General features: G+C 38.9%; 1 protein-coding gene and 1 long non-coding RNA gene across 9 annotated transcripts in view; one reads left to right on the forward strand and one right to left on the reverse strand.

Moving 5' to 3' along the window:
• The window catches only part of LOC131519749 (uncharacterized), a 73,717-nt gene extending 58,345 nt beyond the window's left edge, over positions 1 to 15,372 (reverse strand). The window contains exons 1-2 of the long non-coding RNA XR_009265776.1: positions 15,260 to 15,372; positions 13,843 to 14,003 (exon numbers count right to left, since the gene is read on the reverse strand). This is a non-coding gene — a long non-coding RNA (uncharacterized LOC131519749). The remainder of the gene's footprint in view (positions 1 to 13,842; positions 14,004 to 15,259) is intronic.
• Positions 15,342 to 24,337, forward strand: part of YAF2 (YY1 associated factor 2) — a 77,882-nt gene continuing 68,886 nt past the window's right edge. For 4 of the 8 annotated variants that reach the window (XR_009265773.1, XR_009265771.1, XR_009265770.1 and 1 more), the window contains exons 1-2: positions 15,342 to 15,786; positions 16,222 to 16,347. Coding sequence is in view for 3 of the 8 variants with exons in the window: in XM_058743091.1 (XP_058599074.1) it covers positions 15,342 to 15,786; positions 16,222 to 16,316 (540 nt within the window). In the remaining 5 variants the exon portion in view is untranslated. Of the gene's footprint in view, positions 15,787 to 16,221; positions 16,348 to 17,967; positions 18,346 to 24,337 lie in introns of all 8 variants that reach the window. The other 4 variants (XR_009265775.1, XR_009265774.1, XM_058743089.1 and 1 more) reach the window with 2 other exon arrangements.

The raw sequence follows: 24,337 nt of genomic DNA on the forward strand, positions 1-24,337 counted from the left end.
ATCCATAAATGATTCCATTTATATGACATTTTGCAAAAGGTAACCCTATGGGTAGAGAACAGATCAATAGTTGCCAGAGGTTAGAGGTTGCAGGGTTGACTGCAAAGGGGCTGCATGAGGCAAGTTTTGGGGTTATGGAACAGTTCTACATCTTTTTATTTTAATTTTCTAATGTTTTTATTTATTTTTGAGAGAGATAGAGAGACAGAGCATGAGCAGGGGAAGGGCAGAGAGAGAGGGAGATACAGAATCTGAAGCAGGCTCCAGGCTCTGAGCTGTCAGCACAGAGCCCGAAGCAGGGCTCGAACTCATGAACCGTGAGATCATGACCTGAGCCGAAGTCGGATGTTTGACTGAGTCATCCAGGTGCCCCTTATTTTTTAAAATATTTATTTATTTTTGAGAGAGAGATAGAGTGTGAATGGGAAAGGGGCAGAGAGAGAGGGAGACACAAAATCTGAAGCAGGCTCCAGGCTCTGAGCTGTCAGCACAGAGCCTGATGCAGGACTGGAACTCATGGACTGTGAGATCATGACTTGAGCCGAAGTCGGAAGCTTAACCAACTGAGCCACCCAGGCACCCTGGACTGTTCTACACCTTGACTGTTGGGGTAGTTATGTGACTCTATGCATTAATCAAAACATAGAAGAATGAATTTAACTGCATTAAATTGATATATAAAATTAAAAAAAAATTACATATACGATCATGAAAAGTCTAGTTAATAATACTCCTGGAGATCCATTGAGGTGATCAGTGAAACAATGAATATATGATCAAGAAACATATTAAAAGAACATATCCAGATTGATGCCACAGAGCGTATGGAGAGATGTACTAATGTGGTAAACATTATGCCAGGCATGATAATGAGGTTTTGCGCTACTTTGCACCAAAACTCATCCTTCAAATATGTGTTGGTAAATGGATCACTATATTACTACAAAGATAAACCCAAACCATATTTTAAAGAATACTATAGAATTAACCACTACCTGTTACACCAAGAACCGTACTAATGGATGAACAAATTTTTCCAACAGATTAGTCATTCCACTATCTGATAAAAATAAAAAGGCAGTGGGAAAAAAATGCCTTGCTATTAAAAATATCATAGAAATTGATCTGGAGGCAGGAGGGGAGTAAAAAAGAATGCGCCTCTGGCAGAGGAGCTGAAAGCAAATGTGGAAACTCAAAACCATCAAAGTAAAGCTGCCTATCCTCCTAGCAACTGGTATGACTTCATATACGTGAAATCTTTCTTGGACATCTTATCATGTAGAAATGCTTTGATGTTCATTTGGAATCAAGGACTTCTATATGCTTGCTAAATAATCAGACGGTTCCATCTCTATGACTTGTTATAAAGTTCTTCTGTTAAAAGAAGTTACAACTAGACTGATTTTACACATGATCATATCTTGCATTTGTAAGATGTACTAACTGTGTGAAGAACTTTTACAAATGTTTATTTCTTCATTTAAAGCTAAAAATTTATGCATGGATTTGTAAGGATTTGGGAAACTTTCAAACCTATAAAATTCTGTTATTTCAAAGTAGTTCAGGAGTTGTAGAGTGGTTTAGTCAGAAAAATATATATTGTTATAAACATTCCAATTTAGTTTTGTCTTTTTTTCTCTATAATAACAAGAAATTACAGGATTTGTAGAGACCCGCAGTTTAGGCAGCTGCCACCAACAGTGAATGGTATTTGAACTATGGACTTGATTGAAATAGCAACGAAGATTCCCTCTCTCAGACCACACCACACCCAAATGCCATCAATCATGTGGATAGAATGCTACAGTTTCAGAATTTTACATGGGGAAGGGACATGAGAGATTTCTGAGTACAATCCTTTGATTGTGTGAGTGAGAACATTGAGGACCAGAGAAGCTGAGTGGTAATTTGATAAATATTTAGACACAAAAAGTACTTAGGTAAAAAATAGTTGCAGAGTGGGAGAACCTGAGCCAATTCAAAATATGTTACAGCCTTCAGCTGATTCTATTCCTCTCTCCTTGTTGTTTGAATCTACAATATGAATTATTAGCTATAAAAGTCTAGTTGCCTTGAAGGCATGGAAAATCTTGGACAGGAGGCATCCTGGTTGTTGGCCTGACAACCCCCCATATGAGTATTCAGTGGGTTAGAGAAGGATGGGCTACCTAAAAATTCCACTAAGCTGGTAGGGCTTTCCAGCTTCACTGGCATTCAGGGTAAGCAAGGGCTGCTGGTAAAAGCATATATTTGTATAGACCTTACTGAAACCAGCCCCAGTACCTTATGTGTATCAGCCCACAATAATTCTATGAGGCAAGTATTATTATTATTCTCATTCTATAGGTGAGGAAACTGAAGTATGAGAAGGTGAAATAATTTGTCCATGGTTAATGGAGGTAATAAGCTATAAAATTATGTTAGAATCTATGAGTCTGGCTCTCGTCATTGTGTTGAGCAAACTCAGAAAAACAGTTAGGTCTTTGATAATACGTATAAGTGCTATGCATCGTTTCTAAGGGCTTTACATATAGTAAGTTGTTTGGCCCTCATAATAATGCCATAAGTACATATATCATTACTAGCCTCATTTCATAGATGTGAAAACTGAGGCACAGGTTAAGTAATTTGCCCAAGATTACACAGCTAGTAAGTTTCAGAGCCAGAATTTGAGTCCAGGCATTCTGGCTATAGATAATGCACTTAACCGTTGGTTAAGCAAATAATTTTGTTATGCTTGTTGCCAAAATTTATTCATATTAAAACTCAAATATATATTTAATCTGAGAAATTTCAAGTAATATATAACATGTAAAATATGTTCCTTAAGAATTACTTAAGTATACTACTGATATAAGATGTGCATGCTTGTAGAACATACTAATGAAATGTATTATTTAAATGGCAATGTGTTTACTGCAAGAAATCCCTGTAGGAATTCCTAGAGATTTATTTATATTACTACAAAAAGTGATGTTAGTTCAATCAGTTTTTTATGAAGATATATATGATAACAGATTGGAAATTTCTCCTTAAACATCTGTCTCCAAGATTGTATCGCAGGAAAATAGTATTTTCACCACTGAGAAATTTGACATTGCAGCTGTGTTTATGCTGTTGGCAGAAAGACTTTGGGTACTTAGAAATTTTTCAAATATGTTGTAGTAGGTTTTTCTGGGTCAAACGTATTAATATAAAAATGTTTAAAATATACTTGACTTTATTAGAGGTTCTAAGTGTAGCTACAGTATTTATATTTTGTACTGCAAGCTTATAAAATTAACATATGATTGAGGATGAAATCTTTATAACTGTGGAGTTTATTAACATGTACCTTTTTATAATAAATATAATACCCTTTACTTACTTGGCTATAGAATATGAATATAGAGTTGCTTTCTTGCATTCCCCTAATATCTAAAGATACAGATTTGTAAGGGCACTCAATAGAGCTAGTGATGCAAAATGACTGTAAAGAGCACAGAGTTTTTCATTTTGGGACTCTCTGATTTCCAAGAATATCAATCTTATAATTTTGACTTTATAATTTTGATAATCCAACCATACTATATTGAATATTCTCACATGTTGTGCAATTTTTTCCACTGAAATCCAACAAGCTCTATAAGGTTAAATATAACAATCTTATCCCTAGGGTATGTGTTAAAAACTTAAAATGGCACAGATAAGAAACTAGTAGAAATAAAATGGAATTAAAAGAAAATACAGAGATAAAAGTGATATGAAAAAGAAGTACAGAAAACCTAAGGAGAAGAAAATAAGTGTGTCAAATAGAAAACCCAAAGAGGAGGGGCAGCTGGCTGGCTCTGTGGGTAGAGAGTGTGACTCTTGATCTCGGGGTCGTAGGTTTGAGCTCCACAATGGCGTAGAGATTGCTTAAAAATAAAAAAAAAATCTTTAAAATTTTTTTGAAAAAAAAAACTCAAAGAGGAAAACTTGGAAAAGGTTAATTCAAAGGGCAATATCTGTAGAAAACAAAAGAAGGAAAAGATAAGGAAAAAAACAGGGGAAAGTGATGGAAAAATGAACATAAACAATGAAAATAATAAAAACCAAAACAGAATATTGAGGAAGGCCAGCAGATCAGAGAACATATTTTTAACAAAAGATATTTGATAAGAAAATGAAATTATCTGTGAGAATATTTAATACTCAATTATACCTATATTCACTCTATTGTATAGTACACAGATATTCTTTACACAGAATGGAGATCATAGTGCAGACCCCTAGGTCTTGGGAGCAAATCCACGCCCTCTTCTACAGATAATTACTCTCCTTTTGAGAAACAATTCCTGCCTTGATATTTAAGCCTTGGATAGATACTGAATGCCTAACCATGGAATGTCAAGGGACAATATTAACTGAGCTTCCTTTTATGAAATGAGTGCAATCTGGACCACCAGGTCATAAGGTTGAGTGTGCATGGCAGCAATCTATCATCAGGTAGAAATGGTATATAAGATACTGGATTAGAGCATAATTGGAAGACACAAGTAATTGCATGATGTTTCCTTCAACAGTAACCTTTCCTCTCTTTCAATCCACATCTATGGCCTTATAAGAAATTTCTTATAACTGTTTGATGGAGGATGAAAAATCCAGGACTGGTTTACAAATGGTTCTGCATTATATATTGGTACCAACAAGAGGTGGATGGTTGTATCATTATAGTCTCAATGAGAGGTGGCCCTGAAGGGGCATCAGTAGAGGAAAATTTTCTTAACAAGTATAATTTAGAGCAATACATCTGTTTATCTACCTCGTCTGGGCTGAAACTTGATCCAAAGTATGGATTTGCAGTGATTCATGGCTTCAATGGTCAGGGACTTGGAAGGGACAAGATTGGAAGATTGATACAAGATGGTCTGGGGAAAGAGATATGTGGATGGCCTTCTCAGAATGGGCTAGAGTGTGAGGATCTCTGTGTTCTATGAAAATACTCGCTAAACGGCATCATCTGAAGGGGAGGTTTTCAATAATCAGGTGGACAAAATGACGTCTCTTGATGTCCACCAACCAGCTACCCTAGTGTTTTCTTAATGGACCTATGTTCAAAATGGCCATGTTGTCTGGAATGGAGGCTCAACATGGTCTCAGTAATATCATTCTCTCACCAAGGATAATTTTGTAGCCTGCTACACGGCTATTGCTAAGTGCCTAACCAGCTAATAGCACAGACCAACACTGGCATTCTTCCTTGAAGGAACAAGCCAGCCACCTGGTGGTAGGTTGATCATATTGGACCACTTCCCCCATGGAAAGAGACATAGATGTTTTCATTGGGATAGACATGTTATTTTGGATATGGACTTGCCTTCTCTGTCTATAATGCTTTTTCTTGCACCATTATAAGTGGACTCATAAAATGCCTTATCCATTTTCATTATATTCTGTATAACATTGCTTCTGTTAAGGAATTTACTTCACAGCAAACAAAGTGCAGTAATGGACTCATGCTCATGAAATTCACTGGTCACTGAAGCATCTGACCTAATAGAACAGTGGAAAGGCTTACTCAAGATTCAGACGGTTTAGAGACCATACATTGAAAAATGTGCTGTCTTACAAGGTAAGTAAACACTTTAAGTCAGAGAATGATACGCGATACTGTCTTTTCCATAGCCAGAATACAGGAATCAAGAGATGGAGTTAGGAGTGGCTTTGTTCACTATGATACCTAAAAACGTGCTTGCAGAACTTTTGCTTTCCATCCCTGCAACATCAAACTCTGCTGATCTAGAGCTCTTGACGCCCAGGGTAGGAATGCTTCCACAAGGGCCACAATAATGGTTCTTCTGTTGAATTAGAAGATGAAACTTCCACTTGGACATTTAATGTTCCTCACGCTACTGAACCATCAAATAAGTAAGAGAGTTGCTTTATTGGATGAGAAGATTGATTATGATTACAAAGGAAAAACTGGGTTGATTAACTGATCAACTGTTGAAACATAGTACTCAACCCAGGATAGTCCTGAGATCACCTCTTAGTACTTCAATGTCCAGTAATAAAGTTACTGGAAATTTCAGCAACCAAACCAAGGCAGTATCACTGAGCATTCAGGAATGTAGGTTTGGGTCACCTCACCAGGTAAAGAATTTAGATTGACTAAGTGCCTACGGAAAAAGGAAACATTGAATGTAGAATGGTTAATGGATAAAAGTTGTGAATACTAACTATGGCGCCATGCCCAGTTACAGAAATGAGCATTGTAGCACTATATACACATTGTTTACTGCTTGCTACGTGTGCTTGCATGTGTGAATATATATTTGTAAATATGAACTATTTTCTTCTTTCTCTTTCTCCTTATATTACTTAATACAAGTTTTGTTGGAGGTTAACTATAACATTTAGTGTTTAAGTAACAGAAATTCAGGTAAGGCTGTGACTAAATTTAAAGAGTAACTAAAATAGTATAGATATAGATGATGTTATTGATGCCCAGAAATGAGCACCATGACTGTTGGGGTACTGTGTCTCCTCATTCTTAGGGAAGGGTGAGAATGTCTTTGTACACAGAATAGTTGCATCTAGGGGGCAGAGAGCTATCTTGTTATTGTATAGATGCTCAAACATTTGTAGGAGCATTTGTGTGGATACTGAGTTGTCAGAGCAGTCAGTGTGGCAGTTATTTGGTCACTTGGTGTGTGCTTGTATGAAATATTCCTTTGTGTGTGTATATGTGTATGTATGCATATATATGTGTGCGTGTGTGTGTGTGTGTGTGTGTGTGTGTGTGTGTGCCATCTTCTTTATCCATTCATATGTCAGTGGATATTTAGGTTGTTGCTAACATCTTGGCTATTGTAAATAATGTTGCAATGAACATGGGGGTGCAAATGTCTTTATGAGTTAGAGTTTTCATTCTTTTCAGATAAATATCCAGAAGTGGAATTGCTGGATTATGTGCTAGTTCTATTTTTAACATAAATTTTTTTTCACATTTATTTATTTTCAAGAGACAGAGAGAGACAGAGTGCGAGTGAGAGACAGAGAGAGAGAGGGAGCCACAGAATCCGAAGCAGGTTCCAGGCTCTGAGCTGTCAGCGCAGCGCCGTTCGAACCCACCAACAGTGAGATCATGACCTGAGCTGAGGTCGGACGCTTAACTGACTGAGCCACCCAGGCGACACCTATTTTTAATTTTTTGAGGAACCTTGATACTGTTTTCCATAGTGGCTGCACCAATTTACATTCCCACTGTCAGTACACAGGGTTCCCTTTTCTACATATTCTCACCAGGATTTACTTCTTGCCTTTTTTTTTTATTAATTTATTTTTAAATTTATATCCAAGTTCGTTAGCATATAGTGCAACAATGATTTTAGGAGTAGATTCCTTAATGCCCCTTACCCATTTAGCCCATTCCCCCCCACCACAACCCCTCCAGCAACCTTTTTTTCTCTACATTTAAGAGTCTCTTATGTTTTGTCCTCTTTCCTGTTTTTATATTATTTTTGCTTCCCTTCTCTTATGTTCATCTGTTTTGTATCTTATATTCTACATGAGTGAAGCCATATGATATTTGTCTTTCTCTGACTAATTTCGTTTAGCATAATACCCTCCAGTTCCATCCACGTAGTTGCAAATGGCAAAATTTCATTCTTTTTGATCACTGAGTAATGCTCCATTGTATATATATACACCATATCTTCTTTATCCATTCATCCATCGATGGACATTTGGGTTCTTTCCATACTTTGGCTATTGTTGACAGTGCTGCTATAAACATTGGGGTGCATGTGTCCCTTTGAAACAGCATACCTGTATCCCTTGGATAAACACCTAGTAGTACAATTGCTGGGTTGTAGGGTAATACTATTTTTAATTTTTTGAGGAACCTCCATACTTCCAGAGTGGCTACACCAGTTTGCATTCCCACCAGCAGTACAAAACAGATCCTCTTTCTCTGCATCCTTGCCAACATCTGTTGTTGCCTGCATTGTTAATGTTAGCCATTCTGACAGGTGTGAGGTGGTATCTCATGGTGGTTTTGATTTGTATTTCCCTGATGATGAGTGACGTTGAGCATTTTCTCATGTGTCGGTTGGCCATCTGGATGTCTTCTTTGGAGAAGTGTCTTTCATGTCTTTTGCCCATTTCTTCACTGGATTATTTGTTTTTTGGGTGTTGAGTTTAAGTTCTCTACAGATTTTGGATACTAACCCTTTATCTGATAGGTCATTTGCAAGTATCTTCTCCCATTCTGTTGGTTGCCTTTGAGTTTTGCTGATTGTTTCCTTCGCTGTGCAGAAGCTTTTTATTTTGATGAGGTCCCAATAGTTCGTTTTTGCTTTTGCTTCCCTTGCCTCTGGAGATGTGTTGAATAAGAAGTTGCTGCAGCCAAAGTCAAACAGGTTTTTGCCTGCTTTCTCTTCGAGGATTTTGATGGCTTCCTGTCTTATGTTTAGGTCTTTCATCCATTTTGAGTTTACTTTTGTGTTTGGTGTAAGAGAGTGGCCCAGGTTCATTTTTCTGCATGTTACTCTCCAGTTTTCCCAGCACCATTTGCTGAAGAGACTGTCTTCATTCCATTGGACATTCTTTCCTGCTTTGTCAAAGAACAGTTGGCCACACATTTGTGGGTCCATTTCTGGGTTCTCTATTCTGTTACATTGATCTGAGTGTATCTGTTTCTGTGCCAGTACCATACTGTCTTGATGATTACAGCTTTGTAATATAGGTTGAAGTCTGGGATTGTGATGCCTCCAGCTTTGGTTCTTTTTCAAGATTGCTTTGGCTATTTGGGGTCTTTTCTGGTTCCGTACAAATTTTACGATTGTTTGTTCTAGTTCTGTGAGGAATGCTGGTGTTATGTTGATAGGGATCACTCTTGTCTTTTTGATAATAGCTATTCTAACAGGTGTGGGGTGATATCTCACTGTGGTTCTGATTTGCATTTCCATGATGATTAGTAATGTTGAGCATCTTTTTATGTATCTTTTGGCTAGCTGCATGTATTCTTTGGAAAAATGTCTATTCACATCCTCAAGATAGTTTCTAATGACTGCTTAAAATTCAATCCTTTGGTAAGATCATAATTTATGTAACTATTCCTCTTCTTATAGGCATTCAGGTTATTTTCAATATTTGTTAAAATAACTGCAATGACTGTCTTCATGTAAAAGCTTTTTATGCATTTCAGGGTGTATCTTTAGGATATATTCCCCAATGTGGAATTGCTGTGTTAAAAAGTGTGGATGTTTTCTGAAAGCTATAAAATACTGATGAAGGAAATTCAAGATGATGAAAGGAAATGGAAAGACAATCCATGTTCATGGGTTGGAAAAATAAATAAATGCATCTATACTGTTAAATTGTTAAATGTCTATACTACCCAAAGCAATCTACAGATGCTACAGGTTTAATGCAATCCCTATCAAAATACCAACAACATTTTTCATAGAAGTAGAACAAACAATCCTAAAATTTACATGGAACCACAAGCGACCTCAAATAGCTAAAGCAATCTCGAAGAAGAAAAACAAAATTGGAGGTATCACAATTCCAGATTTAAAGTTACATTATAAAGCAGTAGTAATTAAAACAGTATGGTACTGGCATAAAAATAGACACACACAGATCAACAGATCAGAAAACCCAGAAATAAACCCAATTATATGGTCAATTAATCTTTGACAAAGTAGGAATCATTATACAATAGGAAAAAGACAGTCTTTTCAACAAATGGTATCAGGAACACTGGACAGCCACATGCAAAAGAATGAAACTGGAGTTTCCTTTCACCATACACAACTCAAAATGGATTTAGAAACTAAGTGTGGGTCTGCAACCATAAAAATCTTTAAAGAGAGCATAGGCAGTAATCTGTGTAACATCAACCATAGCAACATTTTTCTAGATAGGATCCCAGAGGAAAGGGAAATTAAAGCAAAAATAAGCTATTGAGCAAAAATAAACCACATCAAAATAAAAACTTTCTGCATAGTAAACAACCAAAAAAAATAAAAAGCAACCTACTGAATGGCAGAAGATATTTGCAAATCACCTATACAAAAAGGGTCAGTATCCAAAATACATAAAGAACTGATACAACTCAACACCAAAAAACAAGTAATACAATTTAAAACTGAGTATGAACAGACATTTCCCCAAAGAAGACATTCAGATGGCCAACAGACACATGAAAAGGTGCTTAACATCTCTTATCATTAGGGAAATGCAAATCAAAACTACAATGCGATATCATCCCATATATGTCAGAGTGGTTAAAATAAAAAACACAGACAAGAAGTGTTGGCGAGGATGTGGAGAAAAAGGAACCCTCATGCACTTTTGGTGGGAATGTAAACTGGTGCAGCCACCATGGAAAACAATACGAAGGTGCCTCAAAAAGTTAAAAATAGAACTACCCTATAATCCACAAATCACATTACTGAGTCTTTACTCCCAAAATACAAAAAACACTAATTCAAAGGGATATATGCCCCCCTATGTTTATTGCAGCCAAACTATGGAAGCAGCCCAAGTGTCCATCGACAGATGAATGGATAAAAAAGAGGTGATACACACACACACACACACACACACACACACACACACACACACACTGGAATATTATTCAGCTATAAAAAGAATGAAATCTTGCCATTTGTAACAGCATGAATGGAGCTAGAGCATATAATGCTAAGTGAAATAAGCCTGTCAGAGAAAGACAAATACCATATGATTTCAGTCATATGTGGAATTTAAGAAACAAAACAAATGAGCAAAGAAAAAAAAAAAGAGAGAGAGAAACCAAGAAACAAACTCTTAACTGTAGAGAGCAAACTGATGGTTACTGGAGGGGACATGAGTGAGGAGGGATGGGGGGATATAGGGGACAGGGTTAAAGAATACATTTATCAAAAAGGGGGGAAAGAAAAGAAAAAAAGTGTGGACTTCAACTTTTTAATTTTAATCTTTTCAATCTTAATTTGTTCTCAAGTTCTTACAGATGCACAATGCTTTTTCATAATCCGTAATCTAAAAAGCACTGAATATTGAAAACATTTTCATATTTTACCTGACCTATAATCATTTAGCAGTACAGCCTAAGTAGTACTGAGGTGAGGTGATTTATGGACTTTATTTTCCCACACGGCACAAATATTTATATATTTTGCAGAAATATTAATGCATTTGATTATGGGATACTACTTGAGAGCCCACTTGGAGGGTTATGTAATTATGCAGTGTTTGTACCATATAATGCCTTTTGAAAATCCCCAAATGTCTTTCTAATGAAAGATATCCAGCCTTAAAACTTTCAGATGAGGACTATGAATCTGTACTAGTAATGTTACAAGAATACACTGGAAACGTTAATTTAAAAAATCTTTGGGGGAATCTGGGTGGCTCAGTTGGTTGAGTGTCCGACTTTGGCTCAGGTCATGATCTCACAGTTTGTGAGCTTGCACTCTTTCTCTCTCAAAAATAAATAAACATTAAAATAAAAACTTAAAAAAAAATCTTTGCTCACCTCTTTATGCTAGTATTATGGGCTTAATTGTTTTAGTCCCCCCTGCAAATTCATGTTGAAGTCTTAACTCCTCAGTACTTCAGAATGTGACTATTTGGAGATAGGGTCTTCAAAGAGATAATTAAGATAAAAGGAGGTCATTAGGGTAGGTCCTAATCTAATAGGACTCTGTCTTTATAAGAATTAGGACACAGACTCACACAAAGAGAAGACCAAGTGGGGACAGAGAGAAAGTGGCTATCTACAAGCCAATGAGAGAGGCCTAAGGAGAAGCCAAGCCTGCTGACACCTAAATTTCAGAATGTAGCCTCTAGAATTATGAAGAAATAAATTTCTTTTGTGAAAGTCACCCAGTCTGTGGTATTTTATTTTGGTGCTATAGAAACTAATACAGTGGTAACATATAACTTTTATAATGAATAAAATCAGGAAAGGTATCTCTGCTTTGCAAAAACAAAACACTAACCAGCTTAAAAAAAAAAAAGCAAAAAATCAATCTTTTAAAATGTGATTGGTTTTACAGTTGCAATTTATTACCGTTATCCTTCATGTTGAATTTTGCCAGAGAAGATTTGAAGCTCATTTCTTCCTCAGTTACACTGTTTCTCTCACATTCCAGTCTTACTTCAGGTATTAGCTTCTACCGTCAAATAACTATATAGAAAACTTTAATACATAGCTTTTATTATTATGTTTGCTTCCTTGTTAGAAACTCAGGGCTAATCAGAACCGCCTGGGGTCTCCGGGATCCCACAGTCAATCTCTTGATCTAAGACAGGGTCTCCCTATCCCTTCATCCACCTCAACAGAGAGTAGTATTACTATTCATCTGTGTACAGGATCCCATGCACAGTTTCAGTAACTTTTCCAGTCTCTGCCATTCTAGAAAGCATATTAGAATGGAAATGAATATTATTATATCAATGACCTAGGGATTATTTTAATTTTTAAAAAGGAAATCATTAGAAAATTTCAACACCTTAGGGTTGCCTGGGTGACTCAGTCGGTTGAACATCCAACTCTTGATCCTCAGGTCATGATCTCGTAGTTCAGTTCGTGGGATTGAGCCTTGCTGTCAGTGTGGAGCCTGCATGATTCCCTCTCTCCTCTCTCTCTGCTGTTTGCTCTTGCACACACACATACTCACGCTTTCTTGCTCTCTCAAAATAAATAAGTAAACATTTAAAAACTTAAGGCTATTAAAGACAATTTCAACACTTTATTTTTAAATTGTTAAAACTATTGTTAAAGAGTTTGTGTCATTTTACAAGTGTCCCTAGTGAATTGCATATCCAAAGTATTGAACTCTGTTAATGTATTGAAGACACCCAAATGGGTAAGAATCTGGGTGACTCTGGTGACAAGGATCTTCATATTCTCCACTGGCCACTCTTTCAGATTAGTAGGAAACACTTTAAGGAAAAGGTATGATTTTTGGGTGAAGTAGGAGGATTGGCTTCAGTATCACTCTCTCTATGGAAACCTGCTACAGGAAGGGGGTTTTTCTATAAACAAGAACTAATAAATGGGAGGCAGCTGGTTTAGTGCAAGCGTGTGTGCTTTTGTACTCCACAGAAACTGGGTTCCTAGTTCTTCTAAAATGACTGCAGTACTTTGCAGAGTTGTAAAGTTCAGTTTGAAGGGGTGTTGTAAATTTCAGCATTGATTGACCATCCTCTGTGTACACAATATGCTTAACAGACTGTAAATCCTGTATGAAAATATCACTCGTCCAAGAATCGTGACCCAGGTGAATGTATTCATTCTCACAACATTTACTGAGTACCAACTATGTGTCAGACTATTCTAGGGGCTTAATATGCAGTGATGAAGGCAACAAATAAAAGTTCCTGCCTTCTTAAGTATATGATTCAGAAGTGGAGTTTACTTTCCAGGGGCGGAGGTTAGATTCTAGTGAAATGGTAACTTGCAGCATGGGAGAGTTTGAGAGTCCCAGATTTGGTTTTCTTTTGATTTAAAAATAAGTTGTTGCCAACACTTGTGCAAGTAAACCAGTTCTTGCCATTCTCCTTGATGATCCATCCAGTCAAGGAATTTTGAAACATCACCATGTCTGGGGCACCGGGGTGGCTCAGTTGGTTAAGTGTTTGTGAGTTTGAGCCCCTGCATCACACTCTGCTATTAGCACAGAGCCCTCTTCGGATCCTCTGTCCCCCTCTCTTTCTGCTCCTCGCCCATTTGTGTTCTCTCTCTCAAAATAAATAAACATTTTAAAAAAAAACCCACAATGCCTTAGACTTGGAAGGGACCTTAGTTAAGACAACAGTTTTTAACTGCTTTATTTTATAGATGGAAAATAGGAAGTGACTTACCTAAGGTTACCCATTGCATTACCTAGAGATTGAAGACTAGGCCTTAGAACTCCCCTTGTTCACTTTTCTCAATCATATTCCTCATGGTTTCTGATTTGAGGTTGGAGTCTGGAGAAGCGACACTTCAAAAAGTACAGATGGTGCAGTGAGTTCAGGGACTGCTGTGAATTGGAGTGATTTGGTTAATCAGAAATCACGGTCTGGTAAAAGACAGTAAGATATCTGAGCTCTAATTCTGGCCTTTTCATTAAGGAAAAACCATTTAACCTGGGCCCTAAATTCTTTGTCTTTCAAATGGATAGGCTAGTTGATAAGAACATTTGCCTAATACTTTGAGTCCTTTAAGAAAATGCATTTGTGTGAAGAGATTTGCAAAGTGCCTGCCAAACAGTGCTAAAATGTTATGTTGTTATTAATCACACAACTTCATAAATACAGATATCATTTTGCGGATGAAGTTGAAAATTACAGAAATTAACTACAATTTCCAAGATCCATTAGTGAAGGAACAGGGAAAGTAGGCTGGGAACTGGGAATTTTGACATTACTATTTCTTTAATATGTTAATGTTAAGTACCTTAACATTCTTTCAGTTATTGAGGTTATTATTTTACAGGAATTTGGACTTGCTGTGAACCTAGAAAGACTGGGTAGAAACAGAAGAGGAAAGTATTTTATGCAGAAGTAAGCCATGTGGGTGAAGGAACAAATTAATTTTATCTGTTGTCTTTGCCAGGAGGCCGCTTTTCTGATAGGAAGTAGGATGAGGAGGTAGGGAGAAAGAGTGGAAATCCTTGAATGCCAAGCTATGGAGTCTGAGAGCCTTAGCAAGGTACTTGATCAGAGTGGTGGCCTAATATTATCAGTATTTTATTTCGTATCTGGTTGTGGATTACTGAGTCGATTGGGGAAGTGGGGCTGGAGTTTAGGAAACCAGTTAGATTGGTGTTGCTAGGGTCTAGTATGAGATGAGGGCATCTATCTAGTGTGTCGAGGAAACGAGACTTGGTGGAAAAGTGTTCGTTTCTTACTCAACAGACAACATTCAGGGACTATGTAAACTCGTTATCGAAAAAAGAAAAGGGCTTATGAGTTGTTTTGTTTTAAGCGGCTACTGTTGAGTCCTGGGAGGCCAAAAGAGTGCATTTGGAATTAAAACCAGGGTTAAATTCTTCCTGGCTTTGTCATCCTCAAATTATATAATACAGAGGAAGTCACCTACCCTCTCTTGAGCCTCGGTTTCGTTTCCTCTAAATTAAGGGCGACAGTACCTACTTGGTAGAGATTTGCGTACAGAAAATTAGTATTTTAAGGCACCTAGCAATGGCGCTCAATATTGGTTCCCGCCTTCCCCCAGGTGTCTCTCGAGCTGAGCCTGAGCAGTCAAGGACGGTCGAGGCCGGAAAAGCGGTTCTACCTGGAGACCGCGGCCGGGCACTGCTCCCGAACCGGGCTGACCTCCCAACGCCGGCTCCACCCGGGAGCACACGTCCCGCGGGATGACTGAGCATCCCCCAGTCAGAGGGGCCCTGCAGCGCGTGGCAGCCACCAACAGCCAAGGATGCGGAAGGGAAGCGCGGAGAGCGGAGCGGAGAGGCGGCGGCGCCCGAGGCTGCAGCGACCACCCCCACGCCGCCCGCCCGCGAACTCGCCGCGGGTGCTGGGCCGCGCTGGCCGCGTTTGAAGTCTCCGGCGCCGCTGCTGGTTGGCCGGCTCGGGTCACGTGCACCCAGGCAGGAGTTTCCCCGACAGCTGGAGGCTGCGTGGGATCCGGCGGCGGCTCCGGAGCTCGGCGGTGCGGCCTTCCCCGCCCCCTCCTCCCTCCTCCCCCGCCCGCTTCCGCCCGGCTTATTATCCTCCTTATTGACAAACAGAGCGGCCGCGGCGGCGACTCTCCGCGTGCATCTGTAGCCAAGCCATGGGAGACAAGAAGAGCCCCACCAGGTAACAGCGCCCGGGCCCCCGGGCCCGGACTGTGCAGGCGGCGGGGCCCTCGCGGCGGGCTTCGGGCGGCCGTCTCGCTCGCCGCCCGGGCAGCGGGGCCAGAACGGGGGCGGCGCTGGCGCCGCTGCTGCGCGAGCACTGCCGCGTGAGGGGCCGGCGCCGGCCGCCCCACAATGGAGCCGCGATGGCGGCGGCCGGAGCGGCAGCCCGGGGTGTCAGAGAGGCGGCGGCGACGACGACTGCGGCCGCGCCCGCGCCCTCCCCCTTCCTGACTCCCCTCCCACTCCTAGCTGGAGCGCGGCGCGCGGGGGGCCCGCGGGGCGGGGGTCGCGGAATTGGGGCGGGGGGCGGGGCGGGGGCGGCCGCGGGGCCCGGGCGCCGGGCGCGGCCTGCTGGTGACCCCGCGCCGCGTCGTGTCCGGGTTGTGTCCTGCAGGCCGAAGCGGCAGCCGAAGCCGTCCTCGGATGAGGGTTACTGGGACTGTAGCGTCTGCACCTTCCGGAACAGCGCCGAGGCCTTCAAGTGCATGATGTGCGATGTGCGGAAGGGCACCTCCACCCGGTGAGTCCCGGGCCTGCCCCGCGCGCCGTGGGGCGCCCGGGTTGCGGCGCAGAGGACGCCCCTGCGGCTGCCGCCCCCTCCCGTGACACTCGCAGACCCCGCGGGAGGAGGCGAGACTGAGGTGGTGGCCGCTATAGGAATTGGGTCAGATTGATTGCGACCCTTGCTATGGTTTGCGGTGAGGGGTAATTGAAGAGGCTGTAACGTTATATGCTGCCAAGAGAGAATAAATTATTTAGGGAGGCATTAGCAACTGCGATTTAATTCGTATCGCTGGGTGTAATGCCCCCCCCCCCCCCCCCCCAGTCTGGGTATATTAATGTTGGCTGCATTGTTGTGTTAGTGTGTTGGAATCAAAGAAAAGCCATGAAATCCTCTGTAGGAGCAAAAGATGGAATTTAATTTCATTCCTCAAAAAAAAAAAAAAGTATCTGATTATAGAATACACAATAGGTTAAACTTCCTTTTTTATTTAGAGTCTGGAAAGGTTAGATCAAGGTTTTGTTTAGTATGTTTATTCTAATTCTCTAATATTTTATAAATAGTTGGAGGTGAGCCCAGTCACAGGGACACATTTTTACTGAAAGTATCTGAATATTTTTAGTTTGATTAAATGGCAATCTATTAGACTCTACAAATGAGATAAAATGATCTCTGCCTATTTTCAGTCTTTATTTTATTGTAGTCTTACAGTATAATAACTCAGTCTTTCAAAAAACCACTTAAGTGAATTAAGTGGATAAAGAAAGTCATACAGGAAATTCAAAGTCTGACATTGTTGATCTGCCAACACTTTAGAGTTCCTTTGCCTTTGTAGCAAGATAGTCTTTGAATTTATTATAATCATGTGAGTTATAGCCTAATATTTAGATATCATGTATTTTGATGTTACAAAGTCTGTTAGAAACTAAATTATCACAAGAGTATAAGTATACTAATGTGATATACTGTTGTTTTAAAGAAGACCTCTATAGTGACATTAGATTTATGTATTCTGTAGAAGTTAAATTTCTGAAAATTAGATACTAGATTTTTGAATGCCATTTATAACAACTTACTAAAATTTTAAAATGTAGAGACAGATAGTTGGCAATAACTTAAAAGTTTATGATTTGCTTTGTGAAGCTAGCTGCTTCTGACATGTCTTTCTGTGAATCATAATATGTGTTTTGTATATTGTCATTTACATTGGATAAAATGTGTTGAGCATTTTTCATGATATCCTTTAAAAAGCAAACTTTCAAACATTTAAATTTAAGGGGATATAACAGACCATTCTGAAAAGTAAAAAAGCACTTATTTGCTAAAGTAAATGTGGCAACAGTTTTTGGACCCGTGATTTAAGTATTTGAAAAGCAGAGTATCTTTATGTCTTTGTATCAGGTTGGATTTGGTTTAGAATATATATTTGTATATCTGTGTTAATGCTTTGTACTTCTTAAAACACTCAAGCAGTTTTTAGAAAATGTGGTTTTTGGAGGCAGGAACTTTAAAGTGGGGACATTTGTTATAATCTTAATCTCTGGTACGATATTGTTGCTTTTTGTTGTTCCCTTTCTATTTTCTTGTAGCCATTAGAAAAAATACTGAAACTAGAAGAGCCTATATGTTTATTTGCAGGGACAGCAAGGAAGGGGGGAAGCTGTTGTCCTACTCCACAGCCAGTCTTGGGGTTAGAGGAACCCTGAGAAATAGAGTAGGTGGTGGCAGCTCAGAAGAGAAGAAACAGGCTGAATACCTGGCACCTGGAAGAAGAAGGAATATAGTGCACAGGGGAGTTGGCCCAGGACAGAGAAGTGGGCCTAGTTTAAAAGAGGCTTGAGGCCCACAAGGGGGCCCCTGATATTTTTTACCAGTACATCTGAGCTCTTGTAGATCCAATTTTTAGTGGTGGAAACATTACTTGAGGAGGACTCAGAGAAGCATTGTCATTTGGATTGAAACTGAAGAGGCTCTGGGCAACTCACCAGAAGTCTAAGGGACACTCTGTTCCTAAAAGTAAGTGTTCTACACTACGACCCTCTCAGCTTCTTCCTTCCTCTCTCTGAATTGTATCTTCTCTTTTGATTTTGGCCCTAAATTAAATCTAAGAGCTCTAATTTCTCTGTTACCTGTTATTTTCCAACCACTTTCTGAAATTCAGAGTGGAATCCCTGTTTGGATAGAACAGTGGAACAGGGAATTGTTAATAGGGTAGATATTGATTGCACCACAAAATACTTCCCTCTCTGGTAATGTTAGAAAAACAGGATTAAAGGGTTGCAGAACACTAGAGAGAAGCAGAAGTTTCAGGAGTTGGAAGAAATAATTCTCTACAACTGACATGTTAATTAGCACTTAGGGTAATTTCAGGGGTAAGGTTGGCGATTATCAAAGCAGGGACTGGATAGCAGCAGAGCTGAAGATGCAGTTTGCTAATGACTTGTCTGCGTGACTGACCTACGGGACTTGAATTGCTTGGGTCAGACTGACCTTTGAACTGATTCTGTCTCGAAGTCGCCAAATGTGAGGCCAAGTCTAAGGCATTCCAGACATTTGAAGTCTTTTTTTTTTTAAACCTCCAGAGAAGGTGGAGCCCATGGTCTCCCTCCAGAGTCTTTACTGACAATTTTATCTTTTAAGATTCTGAGTTCAAATCTTTTATATTTCAACAGAAGACCCATTTTCTTTGGCTATATCCTTGGTAGGTCACGTTTTTCTGCAGAATAACTATGCAGTGAAATGAGGTTATAATCATAGTAGTATTTTTAAATGAAACATGATATGAAGTAGCTTTAGTTCCTAAATTTTGATCAGTTATAGCCTTTAAATTTATGCCATTTCTGTGTTTGGATTTCGGTTTTGTGCTTGCTGACCTTAATTAGTTTAAGTTTGATAAATCTCTTTTTTTTATCCAGAATCTAAATAACTAGATAGTTCAAGCACTTGAAGTTTTCTGCATTGTACTTTTGTGAGAGAAGCAGTGATAAATGTCAAACTGACAGGAAACATTTAAAAAAGAAAAAGTTGTGGTGACAAATTACTGTGAAAGGCACTAAACAGTCTCCTTCATCTTTATATCTTCATCAAGTACTTATAAGGCAATAAGTGTCTCACATATAAACCTAAGAAACTTTAAGAAATTAAGAACCAATCTAAAGCATCAGAGAAAGTGAAATATTTAGTATAGTGTGTGAAGGGTAGTGCAGTCAGTGTATGATGATTGAATTAGAGTAGTATCTTCTTGCCACTTCATATAGGAATAGAAATTACTGCCTAACTCAGGTGGCACATACTAAAAAGTGAGAATGATAGAGCTATTTGTTTTGATTTTGAACTGTGACCTAAATGAAAGCATATAAAACACCCAAGTCCATAGCAAACTTTTAGGTAGAATTTAAAGTATAACAGGTAATGTTATATTTTCTCAGGATAAGTTGTAATAGCTCTCTTAACGTTTTTGAGAGATGTTATTTTATGGAACAATGAAAAAGATTTTAGAAGAAAGAGTTGTACTAGGTTTCTGGTGACCTGTGTTCTTAACTCATTTCAACTACTTTGATGTTCAGCAGTGTTTACTGAGCGTCTCATTTTATACAAGGGCTGCGCTAGGTATTTCTGAACACAGTAATATGGTCAGGATCTGACTGTTGTTAAAAAGATTAATTATTTCAGCTTCTATAAAATGGAAGTAAATTGCTATGATTTATATACTGAAGAAATCTAAAATAAACCCCAATTATCTGATAAAAATCTTTTCAGTATTATTGTTGTCATATTTGCTTTCTGTCTTCTAATTTGAAATTTGTCACAGATTCTACTACTCTTGGTGTAGGAATGGGAGAAAAAAATTGAGGACCATAAAAGTCAGTTCATTTTTCGGAAATTCAGAGTTCCCAAGCCTCCCTACCTGTCTGAGGAGCCTTTCCAACTACCACTGAGTTCTTGTTCAGAGAGACTCCTTATTCTAGTAGGTTGGTTGGTTTTCCTCCTTATATCTTGGGTTAGAGTACTCAAGGGGCTTCATTGTTTACAAGGAAATTTTTTTTTTTTTTTTTAACGTTTATTTATTTTTGGGACAGAGAGAGACAGAGCATGAACGGGGGAGGGGCAGAGAGAGAGAGGGAGACACAGAATTGGAAACAGGCTCCAGGCTCCGAGCCATCAGCCCAGAGCCCGACGCGGGGCTTGAACTCACAGACCGCAAGATCGTGACCTGAGCCGAAGTCGGACGCTCAACCGACTGAGCCACCCAGGCGCCCCTACAAGGAAATTCTTAAAGTGATTAGTGTTTGGATAATTTAGAGTAGTGGTTTTCAGAGTGTGATCTGAATAACCCTGGGGGGGGGGGGGTCCCTGAGACCCTTTAAAGGACTCTGTGAGGTCCAAACTATTTTCACAGTCATATTAAGATGTTATTTGTCTTTTTTGCTGTATTAACCTTTGCGGTGGTGGTACAGAGGCAAGGATGGGTAAAACTGCTGGACTCTTAGCATGAATCAAAGCAGTGGCACCAAGTTGCTATCTGTATTCATCGTAATCTTCACTACCATGCGTGTGAAGTAAAAACAATGCCAGTTTCACTTAAGCATATATTCCCTTGATGAAGCAGTAAAAGTTATGAATTTTAGGAAGTCTCATGTCTTTTTTTTTTTTTTTTTTTTTTTTTTTTTTTTTTTTTCAACGTTTTTTATTTATTTTTGGGACAGAGAGAGACAGAGCATGAACGGGGGAGGGTCAGAGAGAGAGGGAGACACAGAATCGGAAACAGGCTCCAGGCTCCGAGCCATCAGCCCAGAGCCTGACGCGGGGCTCGAACTCACGGACCGCGAGATCGTGACCTGGCTGAAGTCGGACGCTTAACCGACTGCGCCACCCAGGCGCCCCTCTCATGTCTTTTTTAACGTATTTGATGAACTGGGAAGTAAAGTAAAGCCCTTCTGGTGCATACTTAGAGTACATTGGTTGATTCAAGGGAAAGCATTTGTGTAGTTATTTAATTTGCAAGCAGAACTAGCTGCTTTTTTCATGGAGGATCGTTTTTACTTGAAAGAATGCTTGGCAAACTGTGGTTATTCAGACTTGGATATGTAGCATCTATTTTCTCAAAAATGAACACAGTGAGTTTGTCACTTCAAGGAAGACAATTGATAGTGTTTGTTGCCAATGATAAAAATTGAGCTTTCAAGTGAAAATTAGAATTTTTGAAAACATGTAACCACTGTTGATCCCAGTACTTTAAGGATGAAATCAGGTGGTGATACTAATGAATGTAACTTCTGATAATTTATCATGAAATTTGTTGATGTTTGGAAGATCTGTGTAAGTCAGTGAACTAGTATATTCAGATAACCAATGTGTGATGTTACAAAACCATGCATAGATAATCCATTTAAAGTACAAAAGAAACCAATGGATTTTAAAGGACTACTCTGAAAACTTTGTTGATAAAGTTTTAGATATCACATGCAACTAACCTTTGAGAAATAACTACTTGTGTTTTTATGTAGTATCAAAGAAGAATATCTATAATTATCTGAAAAGGCTATTAATATTAAACTACTCCTCCCTTTTCAACTATATATTTGTGGGAGTCCAGATTTCCTTTATATTCTTGAACTAAACCAACATACTGCAACAAATTGAATGCAGAAGTAGATATGACAATCCAGATGTCTTCTGTTAAGCCAGATATTAGAGGTTTTGCAAAAATATGCAAGTGCTACTCTTCACACAAAATTACTTTTGATTTGAAAAATACAGGTTTTAAAAGTATTTATATGAAAATGTGATCTGCTTTATTTTTTAAATGAACTAACATACATTTAAATTTTAGCTGTTTTTATTTCTAATATAGCAATTTATTTCTTGCTAGGTAAGACTTACATAAACAAAAGCTCTTTTAACTTTGAGAGGATAAGAGAGCCAGAGACCAAAAAGTTTATGAACTGCTGGTGTAAGGTTTTACTAGTATGGGTTTCCACATCCCACAGATGTACTTCAGCAGGCATTCTTTTCCTTTCATTTATCCTTTGTTGAGTAAGATCTCTCTGATAACCTAGTGACCTACTTGTTAAACTCAGTGGCCTAATCTTTTCTTTCCATGTCACCTCCATAGTATTTGATGTTGGTAGCCTTTTTTTTTTTTTAATTGAAATTCTCCCTTTTTGATGTCTCTAACACATTTTTTCTCTGGTTTTTCTTGTACATCTTTGAAATCAATTTCTGCCTACTGAAACCTGGCTTCTTCTCTATATACTTTACTTTGTATGTGGCATGCTCTTTCTGGAATCTAAGCCAGAAACTATCATTGTCTCAACTTTGATCTAACTCTTCGTTGTTCCTCATGTCCAGTCTTTGAATTGTCTCTAAAATCTGTCCTTTTTCCAGTTTATGTCACTATAGTTTAGAAGCCCATGTCTTTTCTCTCATGAATTAGGACAAATTGGTCTGTTCTCCCTAATGCTGCTAACATTATTTCAGTATGTTTTTTAAAACATAAAAATTAAGACCTCTCCAGTGAATAAAGTCCTGTTTATTGAATAAAGGTTGAGCTCCCGAGCATGGTATACAAGATTGTAATATCTGTCATTGATTTGCCTTTCTAGTTTTATTTCCTGCTGCGTATCCCAACCAATCTTACGCTGCATCAGCACTTAAGTATTTTCATCAGATGGCGCTTCTTAAAATTTTTTTTTTTTAATTTTTTTTTTTAACGTTTATTTATTTTTGAGACAGAGAGAGACAGAGCATGAACGGGGGAGGGGCAGAGAGAGAGGGAGACACAGAATCGGAAGCAGGCTCCAGGCTCTGAGCCATCAGCCCAGAGCCTGACGCGGGGCTCGAACTCACAGACCGCAAGATCGTGACCTGAGCCGAAGTCGGACGCTTAACTGACTGAGCCACCCAGGCGCCCCAGATGGTGCTTCTTAAAAGAAACCCTCTGGGAGAAATCCTCTGGGATTATAACCTCCTCATCCGAACTATTTTATTGTTCAGTCTATCTATGTAAATGCATATGTAATTATCTCTAGAAAATCATCATATTGTGGTAGTATTGTCTACGTGTTTATCTACCCTTCTGGGCAGTCGTACCCTTTGTTGTATCCTCCAAAGCCAGTAAAGTATTTGGAACATTTTAGGCATTTAAACTTTTTCAGCTAACATTCCTTTAAATTTTACTATTGCTGTTTAACAACTGGAATCACTTTTCCAATAACTTTTTAAAAAATTTAAGTTTTTTTTATTTTGGAGAGAGAGAGAGAGAGAGAGAGAGAAAGAGAAAGAGAGAATCCCAAGCAGGCTCCTCAGTACAGGCCTGTTGCAGGGCTCAATCTCATGACCATGAGATCAGGACCTGAGCGGATACAAGAGTTGGATGCTTAATTGACTGAGCCACCCAGGTGCCCTTAATAACTTTTTTTTAAGTTTCTTTTTTTTATTTTAAGTAACTTCTACACCCAAACATGGGGCTTGAACTCATGACCTAGAGATCAAGAGTCGTATGTAGAACAAGTGTGCATTCAGGGGAGGGGCAGAGAGAGAGGGAGAGAGAAAGAATCCCAAGCAGGCTTGGCACTGTCAGCACAGAGTCTGACGTGGGGGGTTCAAACTCATGAACCGTGAGATCATGACCTGAGCTAAAGTCAGACGCTTAACTGACTGAGCCACCCAGGCATCCCATCCCCCAAAACTTTTAAGTCTATGCTTGTAAAAATATTATCAGACTATTTTGTCCATAATTTGTAGGTACATATTTTAGCATTAATTTTTAAAAATTTTTTCACAGTTTTGTTTTGTATTTTGAAGCTGTTACTTGATTAAAAGCACAGTTATTACAGTTAGATTAGTAACTGAGATAAGTGACCCCTGAGTCTTCATACCTTTCTTTGTCTTTAAACACGGAAATAATATTTTTATAATATAGTAATGTTATAACAAACTATGTAGTTATTTTGAAAATTAAGAACATAAAGAATTTTGTGCATCTCATATTTTTTATTATGTTTGT

The sequence above is a fragment of the Neofelis nebulosa genome, chromosome 8 (genome assembly GCF_028018385.1).
Source record: "Neofelis nebulosa isolate mNeoNeb1 chromosome 8, mNeoNeb1.pri, whole genome shotgun sequence".
NCBI classification, from domain to species: Eukaryota; Metazoa; Chordata; class Mammalia; order Carnivora; family Felidae; genus Neofelis; species Neofelis nebulosa.